We start from the raw sequence: 27,956 nt of genomic DNA, 5'->3' as shown, positions 1-27,956 counted from the left end.
TATTTTGTGCCATAAAGAATGAGTCAATTTTTTATATCGAGTTTTATGATGATAATTTGAATACATCAAAATATGGAGATTTACTGAGGAATGGAATTCAAATGATTTTGAATAATAGACCAGGAAGAGAACGTGTATGGTACCAAATGGATAGTGCTCCACCCCATAATTCTCATTCAGTCACCGAAGCTTCAACCGAAATCTTCGAAGACAGATGGGTTGGTAATAATGGACCTTTTTGTTGGCCTCCTACAACACCAGATGGCAATCCATTAGATTATTTCGTGTGGGGTTTCATTAAAAATATGGTTTACTCTACTCCAATAACAACAATGGAAGATATGAAATCGAGAGTTACAACTGCTTTCAATAGTTTGACTCCAGACTTGATCAGAAGCGCTACACATAACAATCTTTTGAAGAGATTACATGTTTATTTAAGTAGAGGTGAAGATGTGTTTGAACATATACTGAAATACACTGACGATTAAATTAACTCATTAATTTATGGGTTTATTATTTTCAGTTCGTGTTTCAGCGTTGTTTGAAGAGAAGTTTCATTCGATTATTGAGGAGTATTTTAATAATTATCTTTCCATTGTATCATCTGTGACTAATTGAGAAACATCAAACGAAATCTGTTTTACAAAAATGAGTGATGAACAAGGAAACCATGTCAATTTCCGTTTGAAACAGTTTATCTCGAAAACGGTTCAAGATAGAAATAGTATTATCTGAACAAAGTTAATCTAAAATTGGATGTAGAGCTCAAAAATGTTGAAATATACAGGGTGTTCCATTTGAAAAAAATGAGTTCCACTCATTTTTTCATGAGATCAAAGTATCTGCATTTTTTGAAAATGAAAATATGACTCGGAGTGAAGATCCTCATAGTATCACTCCACTCCATTTCAAATTTGATCGTTTCAATGCAAGAGAGTTCAAGATTATCAGCATTTATAAAAGTTCATGTTTGGTAAAAAAAATATCGAAATTAATTTATATCTTCTAAACAGTAATAGATAGGTATAGAAAAATAGTATATGAATTTGTTGACAAAGTGATAATGAATCATAATATGATATTATATACGGGATGTTCCATTTGAAAAATCAAAGAAGCCGCTACTTTATAGCAGAAGCGACAACGCCGCTTCGTCTAAAATATTTTAGGCGTGTAGGTCATATTGACTTACTGTGGAATTTTCAGGTTGATCCGTTGAATAGTTTGCCAGAAACGGCTGATTAACACTCATCATGAAAAGCCCTGTATATTCCGGTCCAATTCCAATAATAATTCTTTGATGGTGTTCGCTCGTTTGAGGCATTTGCGAGTTCACCCAATAGATATGCGGCCTATAGATTTATTTTTGTAGTGATGACTGAAAACATAGAAACTGCAGAACACATCCAGCGTCTTTAATTTGTATCAAAGAGTCGAAATGTGCCAGAAATGCTTCGTAATATTTGAGCACGTTTTTAACCAAATTATTATTACTGAATGCTCAAGTTGAAATTTCAAAGACTCCCTTCTCTTGGGGATGCATGAATATCGACAAAGAGTGTCCCCTTCAACCAAAGTCGACGAGCCAACCGTTCTCTAAAATGTTGACGCAGTTTTTCATAACAGCTTTGTTTCGTTTTCGTTTGGCCATCCAGTATGTCACAATTCTGTAGTTAATTTTTACATGGATCAGATGAAAGATGCGTAAAAATGATAACAGCTGATAGTATAATCGGCATAAACAGCATTTAAAATCAGTGAGTCTACAAAATATTTTTCTTTCAAATCTCCCAATCACACAATACATTCATCAAGATTCGTTCGGTGCACTGATAAAAAGGTATAAATATGTGGAAACAGTTGAGTGGAATACATAGTGATCTTATAGAAGAAATTGGTCATCAAAACGGCTTTACTAATTTTGCCATAGACATCAAACCGGGATCGGCAAAAGGTGATAACTACCTTGGACTTATAAGAAAATTAACAATCAAAAGCCACGAGCGTAAATTTGATCTGATCCTGAAGACACCAGCGAGCTCAAGGAACCAAAAAAATGCGGTTCCTATTCATAAAATCTTCCTTAGAGAAATTTATGTGTATGAGAAATTGTTCAAGGAATTCAAAAAGTTTCAGAACGTATATAGAATATCCTCACCTTTTCTAGGATATCCCAGGTTTTATGGAAAGTGCGACAGAATAGGAAACGAATGTGTGGTGTTAGAAAATATCGTAGAAGAGGGTTATAAAATGTGGGATAGAAAAAAACCAATGAATGCTGGGCACATCTCTGCAGTTCTCGTAGAATATGCCAAGTTCCATGCTATTTCTTTAGCACTGCAATATAAGAATTCATACTTCTATGAAGAGCTCACGAAAGAAGTTGAAACTCCTATATCTGTGTCAAATTTAGAGAATAGAGAGAAAACAGAACAATTTGTAAAGTCAATTATCGATTGTGGATGTAAAGCTCTTGCAGATGATACTGAGGCTGTGAAGAAACTCAGAAGTTTTGAGAATCTCATGCCAAATTACATAATGAAGGATATGAGGGATCCCAATTTGGCAATCGTGATAACTCATGGTGATAATTGGTGTACCAATTTGATGTTCAAGTATGAGGTAATTAAATTTTTCACAAATTTCATTTGTCATGCAAACTTTACAATGTCATCCATGATTCAGGAATATTAAAATTGCAGCAGGCTGAATTTTTTAGTAGACCCTAGATTTGATCGTGGAGAAAACCTCCGAAAACTGAGCAGATTCGAGTGGCATTTTATCATTTGTTTACAGTTAACAAATACAATTTTTTTCTGAAAAATATAAAAGAGAATATGAGTAGTATCATAGTGGAAAAAATAATTTTATACGACGTAATTTTATGAATTAGGTGTATTGAAGAAAATGAAAATGCTTTTAGTTCTTCTGATTATGAAGGGTGTTTCAAATTCGATCCTCACCATTGGGATTTCGGAAACTATGAGAAAGACGAAGGTGATTGAACTGGGGCAAAGTTGCGCATTTGCCTGACTAACAATATGCCATTGAGAAAGTTCTCAAATTCCGAGTATATCCGGAGATATACGGGAAAAACAGAAATTTCTGAAAATGGTTTTTATTTTATTCTGGCTTTATTTTTCAAAGGATTCAAAAATAAATGGCACTTTCACATTGCCATTCTTTAACTGTGCTATACAATGGTGATTTCAGATTTGATATCCGACGTTTCGTCGTACGGCCACCATCATCAGCATTATTTTTTCTTAAGGGCGCTACATTGGATTCTTTCTGTTTTGAATATACCCAGATTTTACTTTGTCAATGATGTATAATAAGTTATCATTCTTTCTCGGAAAATTGGAGGACCTTCAGCACAGCATTGTTAGACAGTTCGGAAGATTGAGGAGGAGAGAAATAAATCGTGCAGTGAATAATATTCGAAGAAGGGCACAGTTGTGTAATCATGAACAAGGCCAGCATTTTGAGCATTTGTTGTGATTTACTTTTGTCTTTATATTTTAGTTAATTATTGTTATTTGTTCAAAGTTCTATTTTTCATTGAAAAGAACACAATGTCTAATTTACCTCATACACACCTCATTTATCAAATTTTGATTGTTAATTCTGTCTCCGTATTTTTTCTCGGCTTTTCAAATGAACCAAACTCGGTGAGATTTCGATCCAATAACTTGAACATAGTTCGATGTGGTTGTCGTTTTTCGGGATACAAGTTTAAATACATTTCCGATGTCCTAACACTGTTTCTATCGTATTTGTAATAAATTTGTTTCATATCTCTTCTTTCTTCATTGGTGAAAGCCATGTTTTGCCAAAAATTCAATGACTTGTACAATAACAAAATGTCATTGAGTGTAACAACTTGAAAGTCAAATTTAGAAATATCAAAGTCAAAGCCTATTACGATAAGAATTAATTTTTTTCAATACTTTCAATTCTAATGATACATCATTTGAAAGGTAAAATCTGGTTCTATCCAAAACAGAAAAAATCCAATGTAGCGCCCATAAGAAAAAATAAAGTTGATGGTAGCCGGAAGATGAAACGTCGGATAGCAAATCTGAAAACACCATTATGTAGTAGGGAAAAAGTGGCAATGTGAAAGTCAATACTTCGAAAAATAAAGCCAGAAAAAAATAAAAACCATTTTCCGAAATACTCGGAATTTCATAACTTTCTCAACGGCATATTGTTAGTCAGGTAAATTCGCAACTTTGCCTCAATTTAACCATCTTCGTATTATCATAGTTTCCGAGATCCTAATGGTGAGGATCGAATTTAAAACACCCTGTATTTATAAATACAAGGAAATTGATATCAACATAGAACATGTTATAACACAGTATCTAACCATCAACGTCGGTTACAAAATCTCATTGAATGTTCAAATCAGCGTCCAGCGTATATGGAAGATTCAATACATCATCATCCTTTCTCATTATTACTGTTTAATATAAAATCCATTAGGATAAGTTTTACTCAAAAATTGTTCCAGATATTGTTTAAATACAAAATTACTTAGTTTTAAAATGTAATGGAATTTAAACATTCGATGTCTACAGCCAGACATTGCCCGAAAATCAATTTGCAACAATGTTAAGGTTTTATGCCACAGATCAAACAATTTGTTTGATGTCGAATGTCAATTCGTTTTGAGCCCCGTAATTGGCGTATACAGCGCATGCTAATTTTGGATTACATGTCATATCCCATTTTTTTGAATCATGCACGTGGTTTCCTCTTTAAGGAACAGGTGGTTTTTTAAATTTGATAATATAATGATATATCATCAAATCTACTATATATTGTTTGTCTGTAACGTCCTAAGTGACATCTTAGTAATTTTTCATATATGTTACGTCCATATTTCTTTCAACCTGCCACATAACCTCACATACACTGTAAGTTGACTTGAATTATTATTTTATAAATATGACTGTTTTTTATCCTTATTGTAGCATCCCTGATGATGATGATAATAAAGATTATCGAAAGCTTGGAATCTGTGTTATAAGAGTACACAAAAAAATTTTTTGGCCTGCTGCATACCCAAATATTGTTTCACTTATTTTCTGACTAGTCAGCAAAAATATATATATGTATATAAATTATATTATTAAATTATATTCTTCAATTCACCAATATTTACGGAAGTTGAATTGACTACTTTATTTTTGTTGAAGCACCACAATGAAAAAATCAAACGAGTTAGGTCAGGTGAACTTGGCGGTTATTCAATAGAACCATTATTGTTTGGAATCTTTGGTGTAGTAATGGATATTACTGTTATTTTCAAACCGTTATTTTCAACACCTCGACACGTGTTTCACCAAGTGATCATCTTCAGGAGGAAGATTATTTATGTTGAATATAATAAATATTTCTTGAACATTCTCTAAATATCCCAACTCCCAACTATAGTCTCCGAAAATACTCCCAAAACCCAATCAAAGTTTTCTCTGAAACATAGGAGGTTATGAATCTTTCGTCTAATTTATTCAGCTTTGTGAATTTAAGAGTTTTCGGGCTGATGGGATCACCTGAAAACACAAATTATAGGTATATCGATTAATCAGAAACGGTGATTTGTTCGATAAAAAGATCGATTTTTTTTAAAGAATATCATCGCAAATGATAAGGTAATAATTTTGTTGTAGCTGCGATAATTCTCAAAAATTCTCAAATGTTCGTATAGGATGAAACTGCAGTAACGATAGTTACAAATAAAAGTATTCAAAAACATAGAAAGTTTCATTCCTCTTTTCTTAATTTTTCTGGTTTTTACTTCTCTATCTAGTTGTGGGAATCTTCCAAGGGAAGGAAGGAAAAAGTCATGTTCAAAATAAACTATGCATGATCTACACATCTCTATATTGAAATTCATACGAATTTTGTAGGAGGAATTTTTGGGAAAAGGTAATTTCTAAAATAAAATGATCGTGAGGCGTCTTTTGCAAGTGTTTTAATGGTATTGTACTATTGACATCATTTGGATTTGCTCGTAGTTTCGAGGAATCATTCGCAGTGGTCAAATTGATCCAATTTTATCATCATCAGTAGTTTGATTTTGCTAGATTATCACGACTGAGTTGAGAGTTGATAACTTGTTGAATTTTCCATACTCGACCATCACTAGAATCAATAATAAACACGATTTTCAATTTTTCACAAACTATCCCACACGGAGATCATTATACACAATTCATCTATATATCCATATCAACATAAAGTAACATTATTCAATAGTATGATTCAGAGACTATTGAATATTCCACTTTTAGAAAGCCATTATAAAAAAAAAACGATTTTCATAAAACATGTTGCTGTCAACAACGGTTACGAGATGGATATTATTGACTCAATTCTTTCTAAAAAAATACAGAAACAAGCTCTGAAGTAGGTCTGTCCAGTTTCGAGGAATGATACTAAACTATGAAACGCTAACTCACTTTGGTGATTCTACTATACAGTGCATTTCTTTAATCATCCACCCTTCTATTTGTTGAACGGGTCAACTCAAAAAATTGAAATTTGGGATAATGAAATTAATGCATGAATACATACATGAATGGAAAAGGGGGTCTTGTGATACATCATTTTGAAGTTCCTGATGAATACGTCACAACCCTAGAATATGAAGTCAATATCTTCACCTACTACAAAATGGCTGAACATATAATAATTGCCTGAATACATTGACATTTGACTAAATAATATGAGGTAATGAGCTTGAGGTTAGTTCAGAAGATGCTCGAAATGGTTGCCTTGAATTTCTTAACATGTGACATGACATATTTCACGCCAAACATTTTCAAACATAGTAACGTCAATATCTCTACAAATATTTACTATTCTCTGCCGTATATCCAATATTGAAGCAGGTTCAGTTTTGTACACCTTTTGCTTCAAATAACCCCATAAAAAAAGCCCAAAGGTGTCAAATCTGGCAAGCGGACTGACCATTCTGTAGGACCTCGACGGCCAATCCAACGAGCGGGAAAAATAGTATCCAAATAGTTTCTTACTTGTCTGGAGTAATATGGTGGTGCTTCATCTTGTTGGAATACAATATCCATATCGAAGTTTTAGGATTCGCTTCGACGATTTCAGTGATGAGAGGTCATCAGTAGTTTCTAGCATATTCAAATACGGTTCCACTGTTAAATTTTGATTAATAAATAGAGGTTCTACAAAATGGTTTCCCGATATTCCTACCCAAACGTTAATTTTTTCTGGATATTGAAAAAAACCGAAAACTAAATGAGAACATTCTAACTGAACAATGATGTTCATTGTCGTAATGACATTTTTTGTCGTTTTTATCAACAAACAATAACTTAACAAACCTTATCGGGTTGTTGGAATTGCAGATAAAAAGGAATATTTCTAGATATTAATGTGTTTGTCTTCAGGAAATTATCAAATGTTCCGCCATTTTGTAGTAGATGAAGATATTGACTTCATATTTTAGGGTTGTAAAGTATTCGTCAGGAATTTTAAAATGATGTGTCACAAGACTCCCTTTTCTATTTAATTTTCTCCCAGTCGCCATCTTGAAAGTTTCATCTGTCAATTTCACTTCATAATAAAGTATTCATTTAAAACAATAAAGATGTCGGATAGATCAGGAGTATACAAATCGACTTGTGGTTCTTGTCCAAAATTTCATATCGGACAAACCTAAAGAAGTTTTTCCAAGAGTATGAAAGAACATAGAAGTAGTTTTTTGAATAGAAAGACCAATTCAACATTTGCGAATCATCATTTGACAGAGGGACACGAGTTAGTTTAATCACGATTATGACGTATTTCATTTGGAAGAGAAACGTTTGAAACTCGATAAATGTGAAAATTCGGGATTATGGCTCGATAATCAAATATATTTGAATTGTTCCCCTTTATTGCATTTAGTTTGCTACGAGAAAATTGATAAATAGGACAGATATTAAAAGTAGGTAAAATTATAGGTCAGATAAAAATTGTTATTTATTATTCTCTAGTCTTATGGGTTGTTCCTAGATAGGTGAATAGTTTCGGTAATTAACTTATCATATAGGCATTTGACAGAATTTGTACAAACAGTATCGTGACGCCGGAAGGGTGCTATCGTATAGCGAAACACGTGTCGCGGTTTTGTAAACTTTCGAATGGATATCTCACTTCAAAGTGTGTTTTTTGAAATCTTGATCCTCAGTTTCCTTATAAAACATTGCGAGAAAATTTTTATAACCTTTTTTTCTGATTTGCTCGGCCGTTACTTGATGAAGATGCGTAGTAATTTCACAAACCATATTTAACGATTTGATCTTCACCAACTTCATTTACAAAAATATCACAGTAGCTTTTTTGTAATAGCAAAATGTGTTGTGGTATTTTTGAAAATGAAATTTGTGAAGATCAAATCGTTGGGTGTAGTTTGTGAAAAATACATATAAACCTTGTTCATCTCAGAAGTTTTGTCGAAATCTGTTAAAGGGGCTTTCCCAAAAAAAATAGTTTTTCTTGAACTCTTCATATTCATTTTGGAACGCATCTGTGACTGTCTCTCTAGAGTAAAAAAGTTTTTGTACTTCATCTCGTTAGGAAAGCCTTTGGTATGGGTTACAATTCTAATAAGAATTAAAGACTGAATTTCATATTCAAACTCAAATTCAAATTTATTAACAGATGTACAATATCAAATGAATGTCTATGAATATTAAAAAAATGTAATTACATGTATAATATTTTAACACAGTCTGCTAAGTGTAAATACTTGTGTTCGACTGGGTTAGTTGAAAAATAAAATAACTGTTAATAGATATTGTTCTTGAAACAATTTATAGAAAATGAAAAATGTATTAATAATAGTATTTTATTATGAATGAGGGTAAAATAAATTATCTGTTGAACTGAACTATTTCAATGTGAGCACATTTTCAATTACTATTATCTAATATCCAATTGTGTAATGTTTTTTTAAATGCTGTTGTTCTCAACTTATTAATTTCTCGTGGAATTATTCTGTAAATTTTACAACCAATACATATGCAGTGTTGTTGCATTAAATGTAGACGATACTTAGCATTTATTGGTCTTTGATCTTGTATCATACTGATGTTCTATTATGTCAGTATTTGCAAAATGTTTTTTCATATAGTTGGTACTGATTTTGTAAAATATTCGTCTGATATTTAAAATGGAATATTTTCTGAATAAAACTTTCGATGGAAATCTGAAAGGTTTTTTAAAAATTATTTATGAATAGACTTGACATATTTGAACGAATTTTCATGTGCACCACCCCAGGCTATGATTCCGTAGGTCATAATATTAGAAAATAATGCATGATGAAACATCAATACTGTTTTTACTTCAGATATATTTCTCAGAAGTCTGAACTTATAAAGGCATTTTCTTAATTTTTTTGTTGATTCAAGTAAATGTTTTTTCCACTTCAGGCAACAATCTATATAAATTCCTAAATATTTTATTTGTGAGGTTCTGTTTAATTTAAGAGTGCAACTGCATTTTTGAAAATGTTTCTGTAAACATTTTGAACTATGAATTATTATTTCATCAAATTTTGGTTGATATTTTTCACTACATGAAAATGTAGTGACATTTCCATGTAGTGAAAATGAATTTAGTTTTCACGATATTAAGTGTGAGCAACTCATAACTCAAGATATGTTTCAAAATTGACATGCCAACCTGAGCCTTCGATATGGTCTCATCTCGGTTATCTCCATCCACTGTATACATATACAGTGTCATCTGCTTACGAATATACATCACCATTTTGTATTTAGTAAATAATTAATGTGAATCAAAGAAGGACAGGTCTTAAAACCGTGTCTTGAGAAACACCACACTTTCTTATTTGTTGGTTACTCTTGGTTATCTCTTGGTTACAATACGGAATAAGAGGCAAACGCCTCTTATTCCGTATTGTGTTAGTTTCTCCAGGAGTTTAGATATGAGATACGGTATCAAAAGCTTTCTTCATATCTTAAAATATTCCAATCACTTTTTTTTAGTATTCAGACTATTATATATTTTTCGAGTTATACTGAAAATTGCATCTTCTGTTGACATTCCTTCCCTGAAACCAAATTGTTCAGTTGACAAAATTTTTTCATTTGCAAGAAAGGTAACTACCTACTCTTTTTTTATACATTTTTCGAAAACTTTTCTAATATTACTTGTCAATGATATTGGTCTATAATTATCAATACATTTTTTATCTTCATTCTTGTACACTGGTATGACATTACAAATTTTGAGAATTGATGGAAAAATAGCAGATGTTAAACAATTATTGAAGATATGAGTCAAGGGTTTCGCTATGGAATACTCAACAGATTTAAGTAAAGTGCCTGCTAAAGGGCCTGCAGCAGATTCATTTTTAAAATCATTTATCATTTCAATCACTTCAGTTTCTGTAATAGGCGACCAATATAAACTTTTGTTATTTGATTTGAAATCAGTTATCCATCAACTTTTTCAATGTTATTAGATAACTCAGGTCCGATATCACAAAAATAATTATTGGAAATGTTAGCTAAGGATCTTTTGTGAGAGTATGCCAATTATCATATACTTCATTTACGTTTTCCTCATTTTTAACTTTCCCAGTTGCTTCATTGACTACTTTCTATACTTTTTTTATATCTCCCTCGACCTCTTTCAGTTTATTCTTATAATACTATTCTTTTGTCTTTTTTATCAGTCTATTCAAGTAATTACGATAAAGTCTGAAGTTATTTGACAGTTTTTTATTGTTTCCATGTATTCGTAATTTTTTTTTATTTCTTTGAATAATCGAAATAATCAAATTCCTATGGTTTTTTTTAATCAACAAATTTTGACAGGACTGTTCCAAATATCCTTCAAAAATATTGGAAGCCAAATGATATCAGATTTTGATCAAGCTATTTTTCGGATTTGTTGGCTGTGTTATGCAGGTTTTTGTGCCAAACCTCTACAACTAGTACATGCTTTGAGGACAACTAGAGCGTTGCATCCAAATAGTTTTGACTAAATTATCTGTGATTGTGAAAGTTTGCATTCTTTTATAGATTATCACTTTGAGTACAGCTTGTACCGTGTGATCATTTGAAATATTGTCTCCACTCCTCCACTTACGAGGAGTGGAGGAAAAATAGGAATTTCATCAGTCCCTTTTGACCACTGCACCGTACTTGGACACTCGCTGTCAATCAAGTCGAATATTGCCAATGAGTCAAATTCAAGTCATCTTCAGATCTTTCTTTTAGCTTGTTCTCGCCCAATGTTATCACATATCTCGGTTGCCAAATTAACTATTTCACTGAGGTTGTAGGCTCTGAATTAGGTTTATGTTCTCTAGAATATATGCAGAGCTCCAATTTGTCATTTGCGAATCGGTAATTGCTGCCTTTTCTTAGTGCGAAAGTTAGCAATCTTTGGTACCTTTTCGAAACGTGGTGGTTTCTTCTCAATTGGCTACCTCGTCTGTCGTGGCGCCTTGGTCGTTTTCAACAGTCCATCTGCAGATACCTTTTCTTTCATTTAGGCCAAGACTTGTTCAATTTTTAGGCAAATTACATTATTTTGTTGATTTTTTCTTCGAAAAAGTCGATAGAGCACAGCGAATATATACGTCATATATCGTCAACCGAGTCCCAAGACTTGCTTTTTATAGTCTTTCAAACCGTTGGTCGAGTTTTGTACTTTAAACTGTTCTAAAAATCCTTTTGAGGTTTGAGAATAGACAAAAATCAATCAGTTTTTCGATATATGCCTCATACTCTTCTCGCTGTGGTGGTACAGTAACCGGTTGGGTTGTTGTGAGTGGCTGTACCACTCATTCAACCAATCGCTATATGGAACGGTGGCTCAAGCCCTACGGTGGGGTATCGTTCAACCCGTGCACAGTTATTAATACCTTGGTAAACCATAGTTCGCACAAGTTGGAAGTTGTCATTCATAAGGAAGCGACGTTTGGTAACAAAAAACCATAATTTTCAACAAACTTCCAATGCTGCACTTTTCTCTCCGTCCAGCCGTTGACATTTGCTGCTACCTCAATAATCATATGATTGTGATTCGTAGAATCAAGTTCCGATAGTGTGGTCATTTAGTTTTGTTCACTTAACGGTTTTTGATAAATTTTATCTGTTTTGGTAGACTCTATATTCTCTATGGAGACATTTTTTGATACGAAACGTTTCAAGTTGAATTTAATATGATGCTGGAGCATCATGAGTTATCTTATCTTATAAAAGTCTATGTCGAGACAGAAGTCTCAAGTGGTTCTGAAGAATACTGTCATATAATAACGAAAACGAAAACTTTTAGAGAATTTATGTTTTTTTTGGCCCAGATGGAAGAAATTTTTTTCATCATTTGAGATCGATAATATTTTGAGATGTTTAAAAACGATAATAAGTGTAGAATTTTCAAAAGTTTCATTTAGGATACGTTTCGCTACAAGGTAGAATCATCAGTCCCACTGAGCAAAAATAAATCGGTTGAAAAGAACCTTTTCTTTGTAAACAGATAAAAACGAGCTTGTTCAAGCGTTAACTTTCTATTTAGATAAAAAAATTGAGTGGCCCATGCAGGGCCATTAGAAATAATATAACAATTTTGGCTAACTAATATGACCAACGAGTAATGATAAAATATTTACTTCAACATTACATATCAGTAATTTTATTTTACGTTATTTTTATAAGGCAGAATTGAGTCAAAAATGCTATCAGACAAGAAATGTCATAACGGTTTTCTAATGGTGTTTTCAGATCAGGCTCCAACTTGTATTTTTTACAAATTTCATCAAATGCAGGACACTCTTCAAACAGTGCTTCTTACTCTCTGCCACTAAATAATTCATAAATCTTTGTAAAGATTCCTTCAGTTGCCATTCATTTTGCTATTGTTCTGCTATCAGAACTTAATTTCTATATTCAACATCTCTGTTCTACATCTAATGGTTAACTGGTTCGATCCACTCGTTTGTTTGTAGTATTTTGAAGTTAATTTTAGTGTTTCTACCATTCACCAATATTGATGTACCAGTTGTTAGAAAATATATTTTCTCCTTTAGATAGAATATGAATGTGTTCTTGAAACTTAAATTTTTCTGAACTATTGATGTTCACTGTTGATCCCGTATCTACCACAAATACCAATCCATTATGATCCGGTATAATTCAGACTGATGAAGTTTCATTTAGTCAACAAAGAATTATTGTTGTTTTGTCAAATGTCTTGTTTTATATCGTTCACTGGTCTTTGTTGCTATAGTCCTTGGTGATTTCTCGGTTGAAATTACCTTTTCACATCCATCGTAAATAACATGTTTTGAGACAAAGTAATGGCGAATTTTTATTAATCTGATATAATCGTAACAATTTCTGCCGCAGTGCCTGTCACCCATATTATTAGAACTGATTATGTGGATTTTCCAGTTTATCTGGGTTGATTAGTTTCAGTTGGGTACATCATATTTCAATAGATTAATGGATGTAGCCGTTACTATGTGGTAGGAGATAATCATGAAAATTGAGAGTTTATTGTAATCGTTTGAAAATGTGCTTGTAGGACGGAACTGCAATAACATTAGTTACAGTTACAAAAGTCGTATAAAACATAGTAAGTTTCATTATGTTGTATTCCACTTTCGATAAATTACTTTTCGAAAACTTTAATTTCCGGAAAAAGGCGAAACGATTTTCATCCACTGAGTTACTAAAATTGAAATATGTCTGGCAAAGTTTGATTTGTGCCTGATTACTAACTACATTTTGCTACGGAAGAGTGTTTGTGGTCAATAGTGTCGAAAGTTTTGGCAAAATCTAGAAAATACTAATGGCAGGTTTCCTATATTCGAATTTTCCATAGATCATTGTATTCAGTGTTATATCGAAATTGTGTTCAAGAAATCAATTTATAATTTGGGTTTTTGGTACTTTCTCAACTATAGGGTGAGTCCACAAGATTCCCTCGGTCTATTGCTATCAGAGGAAACAACTTTTCGAAATGCTCAATTTTTTTTGCAGTTATATCGATATATACTGTCTTTCAAAAGTTTTTTCTTGCATATTGGGTGATTCAGCCGAACGTGGCCGACCAAAGTTATATTTTTTCTGAATAGAACACCCAGTATATGATTACAACATTCGATTTCATATTTATTTAGTTCTCTGAGAAATTTTTGTTTTCGAATTTTCATTGCGACATTGCCAAGTTATTCCAGAAAAACCTATTTTGCAGACAATATTTTTTTAATTCACCACCCGCATGTAACATTACTATGATAATTTGTGGAATCTCACCTTTCGGAAACAATATATAGGGAAAAACCGGTCAAGTTTCATTCATTTTCAAACAGACATACTTCAACTTTTTCAAATGGAACACCCTGTAATTTTTCATTTGTTTGAAATGTTTCAACATTTCACAACATTTTTCGTCAGTGGTATACTATATGAACATCAGATATTTTACAAATTACACCAAGTTTTAGTAATTGTTACCACAAAAAATGTATTTTCTTACGTTCATTTACTCAAATTTGTTTTTCGAATATTCAAACTAATCGCTAGTACATTAGCACTTTTCATACCACCTAGTGATAGTTATCAGCAGTTTCAACGGTAAGACATGTGTAAAAAACCTGAAGAATATTTATACTGCTATACAGTTATCCATGACTGACATCAAAAAATTAATCTCGGAATTCGTCAATAACGCCATGTGCTGAAGTTTCTTTCGCGTGTAGATTGAATCATTCTTATTATGAATTTTGTATTGAAGATATATTGCAATAGTCTATACTTCGGGGGAAAGTGATGGAAACGCCTCCTTGCATCTAGGATTTACAAAGAGAAGTTTCCCGAAAGAAGGCAACCACATGGAAGGGCATTTCAGGCTCTAAAAACAAGATTTGATAGAACTGGTAACGTCAACCAAGAGAAGTTCGAACATGTCTGCCCTGTAATAAATGAAGAGAATACATTTCAAATTGCTCTTCACCTTGTTGAAATTTCCTATGTGAGTACCCGAGACCTGGGCAGCGAATTAGAATTTTCTCAAACCAGCGTGTCTCGAATGATACGAGCAAGCAAATTTCATCCTCACCACATGCACTTGATGCAAGAGTTAATAGGAAGAGATTTTGATAAACGTGTTCAATTTTGCCCCTGGAGCTTAGAAAAGATCAATCAGGAAAATGATTTTTTCGATTTCGTCTTATTTTCTGAGAAGCGACTTTTCATAAAAATAGAACTGTGAATCGGCATTACATGCATTATTATGCAACGGAAAACCCCCATTTTGTTCGTTGCCTGAACCTTCAACACCGTGGGTCACTGAATGTTTGGGGTGAAATTTTCGGAAAAAAATTTATCGGTCCGTATTTTTTGGATGGGCATCTCACTGAAAGAAAATATGAAAATATATGGGCATGAGTTTTCGAATTTATTGGACGATGTTCCATATAGTATAAGCCTCAAAATGTGGCTACAACAAAACGGTGAACTACCACATTTCAAAACTCAGGTACGGGAATACCTCAACGATCATTTCAATCAAAAATGGATAGGTAAGGGGGGGCTTGTGGCGTGGCCATCCGAATCACCTGACCTGACCAAAATGGATTTTTTATGGGCTATCTACCAAACTCCTTCAAGATATAGAAGACATGAAACGAAGAGTTTTCAGGGAAATCCCAGAGGATATGCTGGAACGTGTAGATAATTTGAAATAATTGAATTATGTCTGTTCAAAAATGACTGAAACTTGACCGGTTATATATATCCACACCCTATATATTATTTCTGAAAGTTGAGATCCCAGAAATTATCATAATAATGTTGACTCTAAAAAAATCCACTTAATTGCTGTAGACATGCAGATGGTGAATTAAAAAAAATATTATCCGCAAAATAGGTTATTCTGGTATAACTTGGCAATTTCGCAATGGAAATTCGAAAACGAAAATTCCTCAGAGAGTTGAAAAAATATGGGATCGAATAACGTATTCATATGCTAGGTGTTTCATTAAAATTTATGGATATAACTGCGAAAAAAATTGAGCAATTCGAAAAATTGTTTTCCCTGATAGCAGTGGACCGAGGGAATCTTGTTGACTCACCCTGTATTTCTGCGAAAGTATTGACAAGCAATACCAATCGATAATCAGAAACTAATTCATTGTTTGAATGGTTGACAATGTTTCGTAGTGTATTTCATCAGTTCGGACTTCCATTGTCTAATATAATATAAATTGATTTGATAACCCTGAAAAAAATCAAAAAGATTAATCGAAAATAACAATTTTATTAAACAAAAAACTGAAATTACAAAGAAATAACATACAACAACAACCAAACAAATAAAAATTGAACTATTAATGAAAGCTGAAAAAATTAAAAATATTACTAACAAAAAATGAAAAAAATGAAAATTAAAAGATTTGAAGCCAAGCTGTGTCACAACGTTTCGATTGTCAGTATACACAATCGTCTTCGGGTGATAACTGTTATTGTTTTTGTATGTTATTTCTTTGTAATTTCAGTTTTTTGTTTAATAAAATTATTATTTTCGGTTAATCTTGTTGATTTTTTTCAGGGTTATCAAATCAATTTATATTATATTAGACAATGGAAGTCCGAACTGATGAAATAACTAATTCATTGCTACCATTTTTATGAATTGGTATTATATCTGTCTTTTTGAAGAATGTAGAACATTTTTCGACTGTATTCTCAAGGAGTGTTGAAGTGGCTTTGCACCTTGTGTCAGGAACCTCTATACTATACACATCACGTGACTTCGGTAGAATGAGGTGTTGTAGACACCATCCTGGCAAGTCTTGATGAACCTCTCAGTTTCCGACTTCAACCCACTCGACCTGAGGAAAGCGAAAGTCAGACGCTTTGATAAGCCAAGATCTCCAATGTTAGTGAAGACCCCATGCATTGGCTTATCCTTGTGTTTCCGCAGAAGTGAGTGATCTCTGCGGCTTTTATGTGAGCTTTTTTCTGAACGGGTTATTATTATTGTCTTCTATAATTATTTGTTTATTATATTAGTATCCTTCATTTTATCTTTCCTTTTATATTCTTATTGTTTGATTTGATTCGATTTTCATATCTTTATGACAAATTGTCCACACAACTGTTGTTGAACTATGAAAAGCTTTTGTATTTTCAATATTCTTTGATTACGTATTTCCATCCCCTCTTTTTTGGAGATACGTTGAATGCTTCTACCAATAATTAACTCTATTTTTCATTTATAATTTGAAAATTCATCATCCCCCTTTTTCTGAAAATGATTGGGTTCTCATTAAAAGATATAACTACATCGCATCAAATTTTAATACCAAATATTTCACCCTTTCATTTAATGTAACGTAAAACTGCCCATATTTTTTAATAACAAGCAGCATCCAGGAAACCTGATATGCTATTATTGGAACATAAAAAACGATGAACAAAAATAATTGACTGATCAGTTTGGACCGCTTTTATAGGTACTTTGAAGAAATATCCAACAAAGTTTCAATAAGCTGCCATGAAATATGTTCGGAAATTAATCACCACGAATTACGTATATTAGGATCAATATTGTTATGTTCATAAGGTTCAGGAATGTTTGGAGAATTTACTGTTCGGTTCCACAATTTGCAATATTTTTTAACGTAGAAACATGCTTTAACTAATTTGATAACTAAGAGAAATTATTCAATTCAAATCTGGCATTGAATGATTCAAATTACTTCAGCTCGGAAACTATTTGAAAAATTTCTCCAAAACTGAGAATATTTACAGAAATTAAGTTGAATTACGCCATTGGTGTATTCGATATATGCCAAAGTTACTTGCAATATTCGAGAATATAATAATAATAATAATAGCTGATGAACTCGGTTTAGTTTTCGACAGCTCATATAAAATCCGCAGAGATCACCTCACTTTTGCAGAAACACAAGGATAAGCCAATGCATGGGGTTTTCTTCAATAACATAGGAGACCTTGGCTCATCAAAGCGCCTGACTTTCGCTTTCCTCAGGTCGAGTGGACTGAAGTCGGAAACTGAGGGGTTCATCATGGCTTGCTAGGATGATGTCTTCAACACCTTAGTCTACCGCAGTCGCGTGATGGGTATAGAGGTTCCTGACGCAAGGTGCAGGGCTTGCCGCGAGGCGCTCAAAACCGTAACGCACTTGCTATCAGCATGTCCAGCATATGCGGTCTCGGTCTATATCCATCGACATAATGCGGCCCTAAGGGTGCTATATTACCATCTACGGCAATCTTACGGTATTGACGAGACATCGGTGTTGCCCTACGCTCCGGGGGATATTGAACCTGTTGTGGGGAACGAGAAGCGCCGAAATTATTGGAACTATTCGTTCCCCACCCTCAGGCTCGTACAAGCTAATAAGCCTGATGTAGTCCTTCTCGACCACCAGAGCAAGACGATATTTGTCGTGGAGTTTTCTGGCGAGACGAATATCGTCCGAAAAGAGGAGGAGAAACGGATAAAATATCGGGATTTTCTTTTAGAACTCCGCAGACTCAACCAGACTACTCTGTCAAGATGGTTGTTCTGATAATTGGAGTCCTTGGTGGAATGATGACTTCTCTACTCTCAAATCTTAAAATCATACCGGCTTGCCGCAGTTAGGCAGAAATCTTAGCCGGACAAATGCAGAAGGCTGTCATTCTTGACTCACTGCGCTTGCTCAGGGCACATGATTCTCGGACCCAATGATCACTTACCACACGGTATGGGGAGTGGTCGTTGGTTGATAATGCTGGCGCGCCCTCCCGAATGTATCGGGGCTTCGGGAGATAGAGCCTGACCAGCCCAAAGTACGGTTAAATATAATTACCAAGTATACTTTTTTCTAATATGATATGAAGCAGACTACAATATTTCCAAATTTTCGAAAGCATCCAACAGTCTAGTGTCACGTATTTGTCTGCCTCAATTATATTGAGCAATGTTCATTTATTCTATGAATTTTCTCCAAGGCTCGTTGAGTAACACAAGAATTTTCTTGCCTACGAAATAGAAAATGTGTAGCGTATTCTCTGAAAAAAGTTTCAATAGCTTCTTCTACTCTGACTAATATGCTTTCCGTCGCAGATCTCGAGGTAAAATTCATGGATTATAGACATTCGAGGCTAGAGACAAAAAGTATGCTGATCAAAGAATGTAAACTTTGACGGCCAGAGAAACTTTGTGAAAGCTATTTTTCGATATTTTTAGCCGAGATCTGCAGGTTTTTATACCTGAATTTTCGTCTACTACTGCGGTAGACACTACCAAAGGCAATGTGGTAACGGTCGCAGTTCCCGAGTTGCTCGAGTTGTTGTTCCCGCCATTTCGACCGCTTTGAATAGGATGTTGGTATTTGACTCTGGTTTTATATTATTAGTAGCGGGCGTGAGTTGTTTTTTTTAATTGATAATCCAATCAAGTAATCAAATACGAGCATCGTAGTTAACGCGGTCGAAACGACGGAGACAACAATTCGGGCACTGCGACCACATCGCTTCTGATAATATCTACTGCAGTAGTAGACGAAACGTCATGCACAAAAACCTGCAGACCACAAAAAGTATGTTAATCAAAACGGAAAAGTCTAATATTATTGCAGTATGCCTGATAGTTTAAAAATAATAATTTGAAAATATCATGTAAGGGATTGAAAGAATTGAATATTTTGCTGTAATGAAATGAATAAAACATTTTTGTCTAATTTCCACTACTTAATTTTATTTATGCGACCTGTTTCGGGCTTAACCCCATTATTGGACACTATTGAAAATATCCGCATCCTCAATAACCCCCTTTCTCAGAAACCTATTGTGTTTTGGTTCAGATATGTTGATGTCGTAGTGGTTGGTTTTGATGGTTCAACTAGTGAATTTTTAAACTTTCTCAAACATAACAAAATTAAATTCACAGTAGAGATCTAACAAAACAAGGGGCTTAAATTCTTATATTTGAATATTTCAATAGTCAGTAATGGTTTTCAATTCAATATCTACCGGAAAAACCAATTCACAGACTGTAAATTCTCTTCGACTCTTTCAGTCCACTCTCACATAAGTTATCCGCGTTTAGGTCAATGGTACACAGAGCTTTCGCAATCCCTTTAACTGAAAAGAATTTCCAAGATGAACTAAAAATAATTGGTAAATTGCAGTTAACAATCAGGTACCAGTTTCTCTAATAGAAAAGATAATATGAGGAAAAACTCTTAAAACACATTATACCAAAACTGCAGAGAACACAATATACAGTGTGTCAATTTCAAAACTTACAATGGGCTATATCTCACGAACGAAAGCTGAAAGCTTGCGTAATTCTTTCTCGCAATTTCCCAAGTGACGCAGGTTGAGTTTTATAAACAACTGACTTAAGGTGACCCCACAGGAAAAAGTCAGGTGGCGCCAAGTCTGGTGACCTCGGTGGCCACTCAATGGGACCTCTCCTTCAAATCCATTTGTTCGAATAATTAGTATCCAACCAGTGCCTAACTGGAGCTGCATAGTGAGGAGGTGCTCCATCTTGTTGAAAGTGCAGCAAATCTTCGTCTATAGCTAGGTTGCCTTGGTCGTCCCTTTGGTTCTCTAATTCATGCACAATTAAAGGTTCGATGGTGTTTTCCAGCATATCGAGATGAATGTCGCCACTTCAATTATCTGGTATGAACAAGGGACCAATTAAAGCATCGCCTAATATTCCTGCCCAAACATTCAGTTTTTCAGGGTATTGAGTGTGACTTTCTCTGAATCGATGCGGAATTTCAACACCTTTCTAACCGACTCGTGTGAAAGTCCTGTCACTGCAGATACTTGACGTGTTGATGCAGTAGACTCCATTCCAAAAATTTTCAAGGACCTCAATTTTGGTTGCTTCATTCAGTAATCTTAGGGCATTCCTTTTTTTATTTTTCACTGATCAAATTTCTCCAAACTTTTCAACTAAATGGCGGACTTACACGTGACTTACATTTTTTGCCCGGATGCCTTTCATGAAATATTTGAGCTGTGTTTAAATAACACTGATTCTAGAAGGCAAATATGAAAATTATCTCCACGCGCTCAGGTATACTGAGCAACTACAGCTGAATGACAGTACAGATCGTACAAATGATGAAAACTAATGACATTTAAAAGTCTCAAACAAACCAAAAATTATTGGCTCTGACAGAACCCAAAAAATAGATCTTTTTAACTTGCTATGCAAACACGGGAAAATAAGTTTTTATTAAAAAAAATAATATCGACGGAGGTAGCATTACAAATGAAAAAGTCATAGTACGGAACCCACTTTGAACATTTATTTAATTGAAATTTTTAATGAATTTGTTGTTCAACCAAAACCTCATTGAATATTCCATTTGAGCCAAAGTTTCACAATTATTGCTTCGCTCTGTACAATTATTATTAATACCGTTGGATATCATTTTCATGGTCTTTCCAAAGATGTATCACAAGTAGGGGTTTGCAATTTAAACTTTTTGTGTTTTGGTGGGTGGGGGTGAGTTCTCTTTTATTGTCACTTTAGTTCCCCCTTACTATCCTAGAAACGGTTTCAAGCATTTTTCGATATCAGCTATATATATATATATATATATATATATATATATATATATATATATATATATATATATATATATATATATATATATATATATATATATATATATATATATATTCTCACGGATAAAGTATGATGAGCTGTTTTCTCGGGTTTCGCTCCGTGTTCTGTGTATTTTCTCCCCATAAGGATTATTTTCACAACGTTTCGGCAAAGTCTCATTTGCCATCTTCTGGTGATGTCTGGTTTTTTCAAATAATCCTTATGGGGAGAAAATACACAGAACACGGAGCGAAACCCGAGAAAACAGCTCATCATATATATATATATATACATATATATATATATATATATATATATATATATATATATATATATATATATATATATATAAATCTACAATGAAGTATATACCCCTAAACGGGCAACTCGATTTATGAAGGTCTCCACTCTAGAATTTATAAGTTTAACAACCCTTATAATCTTCAGTGTTGAATTTTATAGTTGGTTCGTGTAACTACTTGTCTTTCTATCTTTCCTAAAAACTCCTGATATAACCGAGTTTTCAAATTTCACATTTTAGTTTTGAACCTACTTGGTAATGGGTTAAACCCGAAACCGATCGTATAGATTAAATTAACTAGTGGAAATTAGACAACAGTGGTTTTATTCATTTCATTCATCAGTCAAACATATTTTAATATTTTGCATATTTTTTTTGATATTCGAATCCTTTCTCAAAGTGATTTCATTTGTAATAACATATTTGAGTAAAAATGAGTTTGATTTTCAGAGATACTCAAACAAATATATTCTAAATAGTAATCAATACGTGATTGTCGATAATTTTTGAAGTGATGAAAATTTATGTCTTCGATTTTGGCTCCTCTTCTAATCGAATTTGTGTCATGCACTATCAATTTCTGATTTATAAATATTTCTCTTGTTCTCCTTTGCAGACAATATTGTATGACTTGTGTACTACCGAAACGAAAAAAATAGACTTTAAGTTTGACCATTATTCAAAAAATTCAGTTCTCATAATTGATTAAAAAAACCTGGAATTAATTCGATGTGAATGTATATTCCATATACTATTCATAGAGAAAATAAACCGGTGTATACTCGTATATTCTTCATGAGATTTATCAGTTTGATTCCCAGACAAACCTTGAAAATTACGTGGAAAAACTGACTATGGATTAAAAAAATACAATTTTTATAGTTCTTCAGCAAAAATGTGAGTGATTTCAAATCAAATCTGAAAAAAATTCTGTTTAAAATCTGTTTTCCCGTTAATCAGCAGTTATTTATATTTTGAAAACCATCATTTCTACTTGGAAAATATGTTTGGGTGATCAACAGAACGAAAGTGTACTCTTATAGCACGAGTTAAAATGTATTATTATCTTCAAGAAAGAGCTACAAAATTTGAAGGATGATAGTACAATGAAAAATTACTGTTAGTGAGGATGGCCGTGTCGAAAAGAATGTTACATTTAAACAATTGAAACATCTCAATCTCACTGATTTAAAGAAGATAATTGAATTAATTTACTAAAAATCGTTAGCAAACTGACATCAGCAGATGTCTCTAATCACACTTGCACCATAACAGCAATATTGATCAGAGACATCTGCTGCTGTATAAGCAATCAACAGCAGGTGTCTCTGATCAAATTTGCACCATAACAGTTCTCATTTGTTCCATAGTTTTAACATAGACAAACAAACACACTTTTTTCAAACTGAACCACATGACAGTTGTCAGTGCCAGTTGTTTGTTGTCTTTAGTCAAGGACCGCCTGCTCGGTACTGACGATGTCCAATAGGCTGAAACAGCTGTATACCGGTGGCTCTTAAATTGAAATCAATATGGAAATGACCAGAAACATTATTGGCAAACGGCGGACACGTGTTTCTGGCTATTGGCCTCATCAGTGCGGTAGTTCAAAGTGCGGAGGTGGTGCCTCCGTAGTGATATTAGGATATCCCAGAAATTCTAGGTCTTCTAACTGGAACCATAAATGTGCGGTAGGCTCCATTTGGTGACTCCGTTCATTTGTGCTATTTTCCTGTTTTTAGCAACCAAGTGTTGTCCATCTCTGCATTTGGCTACACCGCGCTGATGAGGCCATTATCCAGAACATGTTTAAATAGATGAGATAATTCATCACAGTTCGGTTCCCACTCAATTATTAACAAAAAAAAATATTGGTTGAGAGGTAATGAAGTTAATAGTCATTGGACAATCATTCTTTGGATATTTGGAAAATTACGTGAAACTGTTCAACAGATTATAAGAAGTCAAAAAGTGATATATCAAGCTACAATTTAATTACGAATATTGAATTCCTCAATGAGGCTAGTTATTATTATAACTTCTTTCCAATAGAATACTTTTCTTTCTGAGAGTTGTAAACATATAAAAAATTATTTCGGAATATCAAAATTTTTTTATACTCATAGAAGCCATAAGGGTAAAAAACATTAGATCCAAACCATTGACTTGATACATCAAATACATGATCATTATTCTTCAGTTAAATTTTGTTTCAAAGACTTACTAGTTCAGTTTTTTCTCATACTCAAGAGGGGTAGAATATTTTCATCGCTACAACGATGTAACTTAGAGTACAGTTACAGTTTCACTTTGAATTATTGAATCTTCAAAAATATAACACTAACAAAGACGAATCATAGAATCAGATATCATATTAATTGGCGTTCCGGGGCAACTTCATTGATTACAGTACTCTTTCAGCTGCAAGAAAACCGGTAAAAACCTCACCACATCTTCTAAAGATCTTGATCTGCCAATGTCCTCTCTCTGTCTCATAAAGCAAAATGTAGGGTGTCTCCAGAGGATCCAATAAATTCAATACATCGCCGGAACACTTAGTGACATAACTATTATCAAACTTGAACCAGTCTGTTTCGTCTTTAGCCAAGGAGTAATAATGACCAGATCCAACGCCAGAACCAGAGTAAACAATGACTGCATGAAGATTATAATAGTGGTCTGCTAGATTGAAGTGGTCATCAATTTTGAACCTTCGTAAGAGTTTGGTGCTTCCGTCAGAGGTTGAGTAATGTTTGAAGATTATCAGTGTTATTATTAGGTTGACTGGTGCCTCAGATCCACTTGTTTTCTTATAACAGTCAGTTATTTTGGCGCATGTTTGGCAATACATTCGATCAAGACATGTGAAAAGTTCCATTTTCAGTAAACGAGTGAGGATTTTTCCAGCAAAAGATTTACAAACACAAGTCGGATAGACTGTACGGAATCATTCAATCCAGAGCGTTCAGGAGTATTGATTCTGCTATTGTTTTGCTCACGAAGAGTATTCAACAAGAACCCAAAGAATTCGGAATAATCCTCTTGTCCTAACGAGTATCTAGTGGACTTCAAAAACTCCAGGAAATCGGTTGGAGAAAAAGATGATACAGCTGATTAACGGAAAAACTGATTTTTTTAAACAGATTCTTACGAAACCGCAGCCGCATGAACAGGTGTTTGAGTTTGGTGAATAAGTAGGAAACATTATCGTTCTCGTTCATCATCGAAACCTTTCTTGAAAATCTTCGTTATGAACAACACTTGTGAAATTCTATGCATGTAGCAAGTCTTTCCTAAATTATCTAATCCAAATTTCAAACTTTCTATGTTTTTTACCACTTTTATTAGTAACTAACGTTACTGCTGTTTCGTCCTATGAAGAAATTTTCAAACTTATACATTAAACGAAACTGCAGTAACGTTAGTTACAAATAAAAGTGGTAAAAAACATATGAAGTTTCAATTCCCTTTTCTTCATTATGATTTTCTACCACGTACTAACGGCTATATCTATCAATTTGTTAATCCAATTTTATTCTCAAGATTTTTGGGACAACTTTCTACTGATTCGTAAAGAAGAACATGTTTCACAGAATCTGCATAAGAACCACTTCTCAAGCTGCAATCGATCCTTGCAAATGATGAAGGGTTTCGTAGAGGGATCGATTCAGCTTTTGCTTCATGAAGCTCTTTCACTGAAAGGGAACCAAAACCACGAGGACTGCAACTCATATTTGGGGGGGCGAGAATGACCTAAGTCCATTGACCGCACTGAAAAAAAAGAAGGTGGATGAATCACTTGCGAATTAACCGTGATAGGAGACTGATGAATAAGTTCCGTACTGGAATAATGCCAATGCATGATCTCATCAACATTATGTGAAGGAGGAATAGTTCCAAGGATTACCACGTTGAAAGGCAATACTAATTATTTCTATCAGAAAAGAGGTAGAACGGTGATCTTTCATTGCTTGGCCTATTCTCCTTCCGAGTTCATGAACGAATGATAGAGACTCCGGGCCATAAACACCAAAAGTTTCAAGCGCTACTGGATGGAACAGAATATTATGTAGCTTGTTAAAATAGTTATCAGATTTGCCTGACTATTATATGAGTATACATTGTAAAATTAATTTAGGACTAGTAGATGAAGCAATATTGTGAAATTAATTTAAGACACTTAAAAAAATGCAGGTACCTAGGAGAGGTATCTATGGTATAAAAAAGGATAACATTGTCCGTTTTTTAGTTTAATATTCCTCTTGAAGATGATCACTAGGTGATCGAAACACGTGTCGAGGTGTTAAAATAACGGTTTCGTGTTGGGATAAAACTCCAGTAATATTCATTATTACACCAAAAGTTCCAAAAAGTGCATCACAAGTATTGAATTGAACTGGGTCACTCTTTTTATTCATCAGCACTTCTAGAAATGACTGTTTTTTGAAAATTTGTTTGAATAATGTCAAATTTGTCAGGATCAGAACAGCACGTGTAACTGAAGTCTATCCCTTTTTCAAAAATTGCAATATAAATTTCATTTGTAGCCAATATTGATAAAAAATCTTATAAAATGTGAAGTAGAGTATCTATTAAAAACACTTTTTCGCCACTAGAACAAAAATGCTGTCTCTCGACGTGCGTTTCGCTAACCTAGTTAGCATCATCAGGAGATGAATACAAAAAAGTCATCTAGAGGTACCACCCCAGAAGTTCCAAAATACAGTTATCAAGTCTCATAGCAATTGACATCCAGATTCCATTTCAGTAAAATTATCAATTGCTAATCACTATATTCTATAATTTCAGAAAACAACCAACACCGAAGTACCTTCAGGAGTTTGTATTCTAGACTGGCAACTATCGAAAAAAGATTCCCCAGCCGCTGACCTCGCGTGTTTCTTTTTGATGCACAGTCCAAAAGAAATTCTATATGACTACAAAAAATACCTGAATCTGTACCACGACACGGTCAGAAAATATTTAAGAGATTTCGCTTGTGACCCGGAAGAAATATTTCCTTTCAGCCTCCTGGAGCGCCACTGGAAAGTGTTTGTGAAATTTGGTTTTTTGTTTTCCATGTTGGGTATAAAGGTTATGTATCGTGATTCTGACGAAATAGTGGAAATGGATCAGGATTATTTGCAAACAATTTCTCGTGATATTAGAAAGTCAAAGGAATACAAACAACGGATCAAGGACCTTCTCGAATTTATGACTGATAATGGATTCATATAAACACATTTCTGAGCAACATTATGTGGTCATTATGTTACTATAATCTGAACATGAACATGATATTTGAAAATATTGTATTTTCACGAAGAATTGCTATTGAGAAAAATAAAAAACAACTTTTTAAAATATTTTTGTTAATTTCTCGACATGGGTGTAAATATTTTGCAGGTCTGCAGGTCAGCAAATTGTTCTCGTTGAACATTTCTTTTGTAATTTCGCAGATAAGCTGAAATAATTGCAGGTCGGGGCTTCCAGATATGACTCTCGACCAGATTATTCATTTTACATAAAAATATTCCAACCCCAATTCTTCGAGTGTGAAAAAATTTCACATTTCTCAGTGAATTGAAAATGAACTTTGCTTGTCGAAAAATTCTTTTGTAGGTCAGGTCACCTTGAATCTCGATCAGATGATATCAGTCGTATTCTAGGTACACTTTATTGTGAGATTTTTAGTGAACAATTAACCTTTTTTTCATTAAAGAATAGTTTTCTCAGGTATGTTCATATGAACTTCAACAAAAAGTTGAACTATTATTCAACTGTCCACATTTTCAATGAAAACTCATTTGAAGAGTCTTATTGCTTTGGAGATGTTTTGAAAATGTGATTTATTAATTATTGAGTAATCTTTTTTTAATATTGATTGAATCGAAACTCGAAAATATTTTGTATGATAGAACAACTCAATATCTTATTCCAAACATGATTCCTTTTTGAATTTAAAAAATATGAGTTTCTGTAGGGTAAATAGGTA

The 27,956-nt window shown here is 33.6% G+C and overlaps 3 protein-coding genes across 3 annotated transcripts in view; 2 read left to right on the top strand and 1 right to left on the bottom strand.

The window, feature by feature from the left end:
- The window catches only part of LOC111507286 (uncharacterized), a 495,004-nt gene that overhangs the window by 74,441 nt on the left and 392,607 nt on the right, over positions 1–27,956 (bottom strand). The window lies entirely within an intron of this gene.
- Positions 1–27,956, top strand: part of LOC111510262 (uncharacterized) — a 261,734-nt gene that overhangs the window by 95,473 nt on the left and 138,305 nt on the right. The gene's annotated exons all lie outside the window — the stretch shown is intronic.
- LOC111507283 (uncharacterized) lies at positions 1,777–27,324 on the top strand. Its single transcript, XM_023162573.2, has 2 exons — positions 1,777–2,625; positions 26,771–27,324. Exons 1-2 carry the CDS (start codon positions 1,852–1,854, stop codon positions 27,197–27,199), a joined length of 1,203 nt encoding a protein of 400 aa, XP_023018341.2. The 5' UTR covers positions 1,777–1,851; the 3' UTR covers positions 27,200–27,324.

The sequence above is a fragment of the Leptinotarsa decemlineata genome, unplaced genomic scaffold, assembly GCF_025532065.1.
Source record: "Leptinotarsa decemlineata unplaced genomic scaffold, Ldec_3_MD MMD2_tig00026282_RagTag_RagTag, whole genome shotgun sequence".
NCBI classification, from domain to species: domain Eukaryota; kingdom Metazoa; phylum Arthropoda; class Insecta; order Coleoptera; family Chrysomelidae; genus Leptinotarsa; species Leptinotarsa decemlineata.
This window is presented reverse-complemented; position numbering and strand designations above follow the sequence as displayed.